At 30.7% G+C, this 11,989-nt stretch overlaps 1 protein-coding gene across 1 annotated transcript; it reads right to left on the reverse strand.

Annotated features, from left to right (window-relative positions):
* Positions 1-2,645: 2,645 nt before the first annotated feature.
* Positions 2,646-10,199, reverse strand: LOC104892298 (probable purine permease 4). The gene is made up of 2 exons (XM_010678185.4): positions 8,808-10,199; positions 2,646-3,242 (listed from the first exon to the last, which is right to left on the reverse strand). The coding sequence occupies exons 1-2, from the start codon at positions 9,473-9,475 to the stop codon at positions 2,771-2,773; spliced, it is 1,140 nt and encodes a 379-aa protein (XP_010676487.2). The 5' UTR covers positions 9,476-10,199; the 3' UTR covers positions 2,646-2,770.
* Positions 10,200-11,989: the final 1,790 nt, after the last annotated feature.

Below are 11,989 nucleotides of genomic sequence, written 5' to 3' on the forward strand. Positions count from 1 at the left end.
GACGACGACGACGACAAGTGAAGACTGACGACGGCGAGCGACGAGAGAAGACCGAAGGCGACGAGCGAAGACCGACGACGACGACGAGCGAAGACGAGTGAAGACCGACGACGAGCGAAGACGATTGAAGACCGACGACGAGCGAAGACGAGTGAAGACAATTTTGTCAATGTGCAGCAGCGAGAATGATTCAACAAGGATGATGAGAGGCGAAGGAACACATTGGTTGTGGAGGATGAGAGAGGCTAGAAGACGAGAGTGAGAGATGAGAGAGAAAGAGCATCGAAAAAGGGATGAAGGACAAAGCAATGGAACGAATGAGCAGCAATGGAATGAGCAGCACAATGGAAGAAGCAGAGAAATAGGATTTTTAGGTTTAGAATTAGATGAGAGATAGTAGAAGTTAATAGGATAGGAGAAGATCGACGGTTCATATTGTTTTATGACATGTATCAACGGTTAATATCCATGATCTGTGTGCTCTATGTTATTTTCTTGTGTGCCATTGATTATGATGATCTAACGGTTTAGATTTTGCTCATTAGATGAATTTGGATTTTGCCTTAAGAAAACAAATAATCCTACCAAATTATTATTCATAACAACTAATCTTCATGCTCCACATCCCTAAACCCCAAATCTCATACCTTATAACCCCATTTTCAAATAATAATATAATTATTTATAGTAGTAATCTCATATCCACTAATTGATCGTATATTTGTAGTTAATATATAATACTCATTATTATTATCATTAGTTATATGTTAGAGCATATTAAGAGTTTATACTCATTAATAATCAATCGCGTATTAGTTAGAATGATTCCAATATTATTATATCGTATTAAAGTATTTAAGTCTACTGATAAAATAGTTTGTTTATAGTCACTATATAGTATATACAAAGTTAAGAATGATTCCAATATCATTATATCCATTTGTATTACTTTGTGTTTACACTAATGTATACTAGCTAGAAATGTAATACATTGATGTATACACTATCTATACATTGACATATAGTCGAAATGCAATACATTAATCTCTAAACTAATCTAGTTTATATGGGGTAATGATATAGGGATGTAATTTACTATTATTAGTATTGTGCAACATATGAACCCGCGTTATAATCACGTAGGCGGTAGACCTCATATAGTCATATGAACCGTCGTTGTAAATCTATGAATGTATGATTATCATTTTATATTGTTATTGTTATTGTTATTGTTATTTGTTATTGTTATTGTTATTGTTATTGTTATTGTTATTGTTATTGTTATTGTTATTGTTATTATTCCTCTTCGTTTATGTATTACTATAATAATAAATCCTTTATATGAAATTTGGAACTGATCTTGTACTCGTTATTATTGTCGTTGGTTATGAATTATGATATATAATATTAAAACATATGAAGAGTCGCCTCTACTCCTTTACTCATTAGGGTGGTTTTACGCAGTTGATTAGTCGAAATAAGAGTTAACTAAGAGAATACACTAACATCACGATAATCAATATAGTGTTTTTATTGGTTTTTCGTTATTATCCACATATTAATCGCACACACACTATGTATGTATATGTTGATCTTAATACTTTTATTAATACGATTCATTTATATATATATATACAAAGTTAAGAGAAGACCACACACACACATGTGTGTTATATATATATATATATATATATATAATATATATATATATATTATATATATATATATATATATATATCGATCTTAATACTTTTATTAATATGATTCATATGCAAAATACATAACAAAATCAAGATGATCCGATCAGGAGTTACCCGAAGTTGAATTGGCGTTCAACAGCGAATGGACCCGATGTTTCACAATAATCGAACTAAGATGAGTAAGATCATTACTAATTCAACCCGAGTACATTTCACTTAACTCAACCGCACATGGAACCTAAATACGATATTCGCAAACCCGGCTAAAAAAATGTCAAAGGGCAATTATACCCGAGAATGGATCGACTTGTAAACGGAATGTTCAGACCTGTCCGGCACCCGGAAATCCAATGATTCAAATGTGTTCGACCCAGTTGAACAAAACCTGACCAGTCATGACCTGGGGCACTGACAATCAGAATCCTGACCTGTCCGGGTATGACCTGGTTCGCCGTGGGTATACCCAGAACCTGTTTACTAACCTGTTTTGACACCACTACAACTATCTCATAATTATCCAAACAAAGAAATATCTAAACAGAAGACAATGTCACAATATATAGTCACTAGTCACTACTAGTCTACTACACACGTTTGTTGCCACTAATTAGTTTTAGTACCAATTAGGTAAATAAGGCATGGTTTATGTATAGTCTAATATAAAAATGTGTTACTTATAAGACTAAATTAAGGTGCAACTTAAAATGCACGTTCTACTTATTATAGTACTATACTTATGTTTATCTACTTTTATTTTTTTAGTATAGAGTCAGACTCCATACATGCTTCTAGAATCCTAGCTTTGTGTCTGATATTGAGATATTTATCCTATCTACTTGTGAGGATTAAAATGCCACATGAAATTACACTTCCCTTACCTTATCAAACAAAATGACAACAATAATCAAATGAAGAAAACGGACCACATACCAAATCCAATAATGATTATCCAACCCTAAGGCACATTTCCATATATAGTTATATAACACACACTAATTTGATTTTCACATTGTGCAACACTAGTGCACCACAACTTTTCTAGATTAAGTACAAATAGAGAAATAAATCACTCAAGGGTTATCCATCACAATCTGAGTCATTTCCATCTCATTATCCATCTTACTAACCCCTCCCTTTTCCTTATTCTTTTTCTTGTTCACATACAACCCATACACGTAGGAGCAAAACCCCCATGCACATAACACGGTGGAAACAGCCTTTGCGCCACCAAAATGATCCCCGTAGACGAGGACGCCGCCAACGACGTTCATGGCTAGGAGTGCCGTCATGCACACACCGCCCGTCAACGACGTGGTGAGGAACACCATGCCTGCGGTGCCCATGAAGCACAATTGCCAACTTACCACGGTGGCTACCACGGTCAAGCAGTACATCCTAGGGCCTAGGTCGAATAAAATTTTACTCTCCCTTCTCATTTCTCGAAAACCGCCATCCGATGCCATTCCTACGGTGGCCAATGCAGTTGCTGCAATCTCCATTACTAGCTGCATCTCCATCACCATTTCGTAGCAATACACTTCTCTACATAAAGAGCATAATATATATTTGTTTAAACAAAGTGTAAATATATGACGATTTTTTTTCTAATTAGAAAAAGAGATACTTGAATACAATTATTTACTTAATTAAAGAGCATTACGTGAACATTTTTTCGATCTTTTAGTAATTTACTTCTATGATTCATTGGTGTGATATTGTTGACTTCTGTTACCTTTCTATAGAAATGTTAGTCATATTTACGCGTAGGCCGGGTAAACGGCTAGTCTACCACGAACTAGTATTTTGGCTCGAACGATATCTCGGGTTAATTACAATTATCAAATATAGTATTATTTATAAATCTCATAATTGATTATATTACGTTTTCGTAACATTTTATCTAGTGTAAAATTAAAAAATTGACGTTATGGCATGATAAGTTGTTCAAACAAAACTTTCAAGGAATTAAAGATAAAAATAACAATTTTAGTGGAATAATTTGGGTAAGAGGATGTTAATACTTAATAAAAAAAAAGGTTAAAAATCAAAAAAAATTGTCTACATGTTTTTACAATAAAACATATAATTATAAGACTTTATTAAGTTTTACTTTGAAACATTAAGCATTAAAATTGTAATGGATTAGCGGTTAAACTCGCACATTTCATTTCAAAGACCATGTGTTCGAATCCTAATAATTACACATTGTTAATATTTTTGATTGAGATTATAAGCACGTGTATTAGAAGTTTCAGAAGAGTGTCACGCGGCACTGTTCCTTTAATATAAATGTCTTTTAATATATTTGTATAGATTCATGTGATGCCATAACTTTTAACCAGTTAATCAAATGGATTAAATCAGTCGACATCAATATTTTTTTAATTAATAAATAAGATAAAGATTACAATTAGGAGGTTTTCCTCTTGAGTGAAGTTAACAACTATGTTAAAGAGAAAAATTCATACTTTTATGAATTTATCCCATATTGAAAAGTAGCAAGATAATGACTACATATAAATTTGGTAGGTTACTCCATTTAGGTACAATAAGTTTTGAAAATGGAATCCCACCAAATTAGAATATGGTCAGGCATTTATCTAATAAAGGTGACTTTTATAGCAATTAATACTAATTATAACCACAAAAGTATGAATGGGGGTGTACACTTTGGGAGAGGTTTATCTATTCGAGTATACTTATACAATCTGGCTTAAATGGACCCAACTCACGTTAATATTGGTGTGCATTGTGCACCAAGCCAAAAACACGTATCATTTCTGAACAATTGACTATATCATTCAAAAACCCGACCACTATATCATGATAAGAAATGTACTATATCATGTAGATTCTACATCATTTCTGAACAACTATATCATGCAAAAACTCACCATATCACGCAGACACTACATTTTTCTATATGTTAAAGCCCGTGTCACGATATATATTACACAACATGCATCTTCATTCATGTTAAAACATTACAATCAAATCCTCTACTATATTGCATATAAATTCACTATATGCTTTCCCGTTAATAAAATCCACTACATTGTTTACAAGTTCAATGTATTTCTATAAAGCTCACGGTATAAAGTTAAGGGTTATGCATTAATCTATGTAATAAATAAGCAATTAGTGCTTTTTTTTTTCATTTTTAACTTCTTATATGCAGCCCTTAGGACTGCATTTAGCTTTTTCCTAAAGTTAATATCAATTACGAACCTAGTGTAGACTCACATGTCTCATACTCTTATTCAAGTTTGTTTAATATTTATAATAGCTTTCATTTGATATATAAAAGGGTTCAGGGAGGTAAATTCCTTAAATACATCAGGGTAATTTCGTACAATGAACATGTTTTATTTCACCTAGGGATCGACAAAATATAAAAAGTACATTCGCAGAGATCTACTTCTCTGTACCATGTTTTTTTTTTTTAAAGATTTTTTTTCCCAAACTATCTTTAACTTTCAAGTTTTTGCGAGAAACTACCTTATAAAAAAATTGTTGTCCTAAACTACCTTACTTTACAATTTTGTTGTTGACAGCTACCTTATGCCGGTTTCCGGCGTTGACTTTTGTTTTTTCAGTTCAAAATTGTGGGAAAACAAAATTACCATTGTGGGAATTGAGGAGGGTGATTGTTTCAATTTTAGTTTAAGTAGAAGAGGAATTTAATGGTGGATTGGTGGTACAAAGTGTCACATAGATATGAGGGAGAGAGCGCGCGCACACCGGAAAATGAGGAAATTAGGGTGGGGAAAATTAAAAAAAAGGGTTTGAAGAGGTCAAGTGATATAATGTGACAATAAAAAAGCGGAAAAAAAAAAATCAACGTCAAAAATCGGCCTAAGGTAGTTGTCAACAACAAAATGGTAAAAGTAAGGTAGTTTGGGACAACAATTTTTTTATAAGGTAGTTTCTCACAAAAACATAAAAGTTAAAGGTAGTTTGGGACAAAAAACCTTTTTTTTACCACACTTATGTACCGTTGCTCCTGGGCATTTGTCTTGTTCCTCAATTGTTGACTTGTTGTTTTAATGACTATTCTGTCATTATGTGCGTGTTCCAAATTCTCGGTTATACAGGGCGGAAACACTTGGTTGTTTGTAAAGCGTTTGAATCAACTAGAAGGGAAATAATAATAATAAAAGGTTTTTAGATTATACTCCCTCCGTCCCATAATATAGTGCTTGTTTCATTTTTACACGGTCTCCAAAATGTAACTTTGACCTCTAATATCTTCAATTTTGTATTAATAAAAAATATAAAAAGTTGATATTATGAAACTACATATTGAGACGGATCTAACAAGATCTCACATGAATATGTTTTTTTATATATACAAATGAGAATATTCGGTCAAAAATTTTAAAGTTTGACCCGCCAAAAATGAAATAGGCACTATATTATGGGACGGAGAGAGTATTTATAACTTAAGTGAAAACTTATGCTATACTATCTTCATAATTTTAGTTGCATCATTTGCTTTTTTGACACTATTTATCAACTAATTTTATTAAGTTATTTTGTATCATTATATAAAAAAAAGGGAAAAGCTAAATGCAGCCCTTAGGGCTGCATATAAGAACCTATAAATGGAAATTATTTTGTAAAACAAGCATTAATGACCTTGATAAATGCATGCTTTTTGTCATAAATAACCAACTTTATACTAGTTTAGGAAAGGTATTTAATGCTTATATGCAGCCCTAAGGGCTGCATTTAGCATTACCCTAAAAAAAAACATAGTCAAGTGGAGTCTTGTTAGATTCGTTTAAATGCGAGGATTACAAATATCAAATTTTTAGAATTTTTACTATACCTAATAAGAGATATTAACGTCTAAAAAAAAGTCTCGATTAATGTGAAAAGCAATATTGCAACTAAAAAATACAGAGGTAGTATAATGTGGCTTTTAAAACTATACGCTAGTCCAATTTCAACTTATAATTGCTGATAATTTCTCCATTTTTATCTCCTCCAATGTATATGGCATAAGAATTAAATCTAAAGTACGTTATTGATCATCTAAAAAGTTCATATTTTGAGCATTTCTCAATAGTATAATATTTTAAATTATGTACTAAAAGATGTACATATAGAAAAAATTTATATATTGAGTACCTAATTGTCTTGGTTTGTTTATCCAAAGTTAAAGTTTATTCTCTATTGTCCTAAACTTTACATAGTTATTTATTTTATCGATCTTTCTAAAAGTTTATTTATTATTAATTAAGTTTTAAATTTAGTTTTGATTGGTTGATTCACATGAATATACATATGGTTTTAGGCATAAATTCGAAGCATAGTTTGTTCATCATAAGTTACTTATATAGTGAAAGATAGTGGATTGATTGAATGGTTTGCCTTGTCCCCCGAAAGAAATAGAAAGAGTACAAGTGTATAATACATTAATACTCCAATTTCATCTTTTGTTATTAGGTTAGAAATATACAATATTGGAATAAATTGATCCTCTCCAACTAAAAAATTAATTGTACTAAAAGTGTATGGTTAAAGCCTATTAGGCAAAAAATATATAGATATAACTCCTAACTTGAGTTCCTTAAAAGCATGCTGTAACTTTTTATTGTGAAATGGGAAAACTTACTAAAGCATTAGGGAGTTCAAAAAATTACAATCCAGAGTTAGATAAGTTAACACAGACTACTTGACTAGGGGGTGAAAAAAGAAAATCTAACAAATTATTATTGTAATATGTGAATTTATAGTGTATATCACAATAACAAATTTATAAGAAGAAAAGAGAAAATTAGTTTCCAAAACACCCCTTATTTTTTGTGAAAATCCTAAATATTCATAACTGAGAAATGAAAATGAATCTTAATCACACGATTGGATTAGAGTTACAACACTTGTTCATTAGAATTATACACCCCTAAAAAATTTTGAGCCCAAAAAAAAAAATTTTTTTGCATGTTTTTTTTCTAATATTCTTTTTTCTTGGAATTACATCACTTTTTTCATTAGAGTTACGTCACTTATTCATAAGAGCTATAGCATGTAAAATTCATTCTCATATGAACTCACGAGAACCACGCACCCTTATGGTGAGAACCGTGAGAACCATTCATTTTTCCTCATTTTACGAAGATTTTGATCATTTTATAACATTTTTGCTCATTTTTTGTTTCACTTATTTTATTGTTTTGCTCATTTAACAATTTTGTACTTATTTATCAAAGTTTTTGCTCATTTTACTTTTTTTTTCTCATTGAACTTTTTTATGCTCATTTTACGTTTTTCTTCTTTTACATTTTTGTACATTTTACGTTTTTGATAACTTAATGTTTTCTAGTCATTTTATGTTTCTGCTCATTTGTTACTTTCCGATTTTCACCAGAAGAGGGTTCTCACTAGAACCCAACCCTATATATATATATATATATATATATATATATATATATATTGCAAGAGATATGCCATATTCACAAGCAATAATTATTAGTAACCAAAAAAGAAAATTTGTACCTGATAATTGATCAAAACAGCATATGAATTAATTTTGCCAAAAAAACCTATGATTTTGAGCATAATTAACTTTGAAATTAATTTATCTCGATGAAAGATGCCACCTATCTCATAATTCTCCAAAAAAACAAAAATCAAAACATAAGACAACAGTCACTACACGCACTTTTTGCCACTACTAATTAGTTCTAGTACAAATTAGGTTAATAAGGCAAAATTTCATGTATAGTTTAAAATTGCTCATGAGTCAAATTTTATCAAGAATACTTTATATCATATCTGCGCGATTTTTCTGTTTGAAAAATTGGGACTCAGTTATGCCTAACTTAAGTTGGGTTAAAGTTGATCAACTATAATTAATTACTCTAACATGTGGAAAAAAAAATGAAAGGTGTGACTCATAATTTTTTTTTTTTTAATAAAAAAAACTCCTTTCGATTTCGGAAGTTTTTCCTACTTTGATCAATTTCCTCATATAAAAAAGATTTTAAATAGAAACAACAAAAAAAAAAGCAAAACAAAAAAATCCAAGGGTTTGTTTGACCAGTTTCTTCGTAGAAAAAGATTTCAGATAGGAACAACAAAAGAAAGCGAAGGGCGGAGTACCTATAGATTTTCTCCATGACGGGAAGATAAAGAGCGAAGAGCAAGCCAGCACCAATTGTACAAAAATAGCCAACAAAATACATGGCCTTGGTTATACCCTTAGGACGATCATGGCTAGAAGTGAAAGCCAACAAAACAGAACTTAAAGTTAATAAGATCACACAATTCAAGTTATTAAAAGTGATCTTTTGCTTGACAATGAGGCAAGACAAGATTAATGTGAACCCAAGTTGAGAAGATAAAAGCAAAGAAGATGTTGAAACAGGCAAATAAGAAGTACCCCAAGAAAACAAGAGATTATTGACACCCAAAAGAAGACCAATAACTAGTGAAAGTGCCAATATTTTTTTGGTAAATTTAGTGAAAGGTTTTCTTTGGGTAAATTTTAAGAAATAAGGGAGTAAAATGGGGAATACAAGGATGGGAAAACCAGCACATTGGACCCATGTGGAGACCCACCGGCTAGAACCTTTGTGGATGAAGTAAAATTTGGCTAAAAGTGATGAGGCTAAGGAGCCCACAAAAAGAGACAAGTAGTTTAAGGCTAATAACACCTTGTAACGCTTGTTGTTGGTTGTTTTATGTGATGGTAAGTCTTTTAATGGGCTGGTTTCGCCCGTGGCGGGCGGTGGCGGCGGCGGTGGTGGAAGTTGGCCTAGATGGTCCATTTTTTTTCCGATGAGGGGAGAATGAAGAGTGAAAAAAAAAAGAGGAAGAGGGAGAAATTTTGGTTGTTGAGAGAATGGAGGGATTATATATTGAAACGGTGGGAGACGTTAGTGATCAACAAATTTACAAATGAGAGTTCACGTTTGGGGTTTTAGATGTGCATGTCTTGTGAGTGTGTGTGTGTGAGTGTGACTATGTGAACCTTTTTCAGGGGTTTTGGGAGTTTGTTGTGGGGGTTTTAATTGATGATTTCTTCCCTTTTTTTTTTTTTTTTGACAGGATGATTTCTTCCCTTTTTAGTACTATTATAAAAAAATTAAATTGTTTGGATAAAGAACAAACAAATTATAATCCGTTTCTTGTTTTTTTTTTTTTGTAGAAATTTAGTCAAAGTGCATTGTCATATATGATTCATTACAACTTTATAGTCTGAACGTATCTGTGATTCCGTGATTCCAAATTTGAATATATGTAAATCACTTTTTAGATTTAGAAATAGTTGTATCATTTGCAAAGTGTTTATTATATACGTCTTACACTTTGATTTATATTCACCATTAGTATGAGATTATCTTACATATTCTACTCTAATGATAATATAACAAAGAAGAATTAAACAAGAGTCTAGTTGTCAATTTATAATTTTATTTTGAGATTTTGTCCATGTACATAGTTAAAACTGTTATCCATTCTACAATTTTGGTATCACCATAGCCTAAAACTAGTAAGAATATATTATATAACAAGATTGTATATTGATTTTAAGGTTGGTTTTTTTATCAATCACTAATTTAAGGCTAGGTTCAACTAATTTAAAGCTATCTCGATTAGCAAAAAAATCTCCCGTCTTGTTCCATTTATATGTAACATCAACTGTGTCACCCAATCTTATGAGTTGACGTCAATTATTTTTTGCTATTTATTTTTTATAAAATAATTACTTTGTTTGATCCAATAATGTAGAACGATAATATTTAGGCATATATAATTGTAAAAAAGTGGGATTGAAAATTTGGACTCCATTAATTGAGGGTTTTGTTATTGATTGGCATTTCTAATTGAACTTATGTTTATAATTGAAAACTAAAACCTAAGTTTTTAACCATATCATGACGATCATCATCAGATAAATTTTTTTTTTGGTGTTTACGCGCGGATTTTTCATTAGTTTCTTTCAGTAAGCTAAGGTGATAAGAGTAAATTTATTTTTATTATAAATTGGCAAATTTTTGATTTGTTAGAATTTATAAATATTCCATATACTTTATGTTTTACGCAAAAACCTATAGTACTTTTTTTTTTGAAAGAAAAACCTATAGTACTTAGTTTAGTACTTAGGCTATGTTCTTTTGGACTAAATGAATGAAAATTCAGTTCACTTCAGTTTAGACAATTTCAGTTCAGTTCAATTTAGGAAAATCAGTTTACTTCAGTTTTGTCTAGTTAATTTCCTCTCACAGTTTTCATTCAATTCAGTTTAAACAAATTAAGTTCAATCCAGTTCAGTTCAGTTTAGTCCAAAAGAACAGAGACTTGGTATTATTACAATACTGCCTCTATTTTTTTGGTTTATAGACTTGTAATTTGGCAATATTCACATCTTTATTGTAGCCATCATTTGTGATTAATATATAATGTAAAATATAGTCATGTGAGATCATGTTATCATATTCGTCTTGACATATATTTTCCATATTATCATTTTAGTTTATTCATAATTAAAGATATTAATGGTCAAAGTTTGCATTCTTAAAACATGATATGCAAATTATGTAGATTAATAAAAAAAATAGTAGTATATGATAAATGTGTTGTACTCCTTTTATTTTGTTATATTTCACATTTTTAATCTTGCTATTATTCACAATTAGAAAAAAATCTTCTGGATTATTCTTAATATATAAGAAAAAAATATTTGAGGGGATATAAATAAAAACTATAGTCAGGACTTGTTTGATTCGTCTAAATGAGTAACTTATCAATATTCAATAGTTATAGTATTTACAAACAATTAATGATTATTCAAAATCTAATAAATATATTGGCAAACATGCACGCACAGGAAAGTGAGAATGTTAAAAAGAAAACAAAGGGGGTATATGATTGGGATCTATCACACTAATAAAAGAAAGAATAATCGACGTGTTACAAGTTAACTTTCATATTAATCATATATATGGGTGTATTGTGTGTGTGTGTGTGTGTGGGGTGTGTGTTGCAAATAAAGAACGAAAGTCTTGAAAAGTACTTCCTCTACATTTTTTTTTACTATATTCACATAATTTAATGTACATCTTTGACCATTAATATATATAATTACGCAATAAGTTGATATTCTAGAAGTTTACATTAAAACGAATTCAACACGATCTCACGTGACTACAGATTTCTTAGATGTTACTATTGAAACGTACACCAAGTTTTGCAACTCTTTCTTAGATATCTAAATGAAAAAGAAAATCACCATCATACATTATGTTGCAAAATGATATTCATGAAAGATAGTTTCTGAA

Source organism: Beta vulgaris, chromosome 5, assembly GCF_026745355.1.
Source record: "Beta vulgaris subsp. vulgaris cultivar EL10 chromosome 5, EL10.2, whole genome shotgun sequence".
In the NCBI taxonomy this organism is placed as follows: domain Eukaryota; kingdom Viridiplantae; phylum Streptophyta; class Magnoliopsida; order Caryophyllales; family Amaranthaceae; genus Beta; species Beta vulgaris.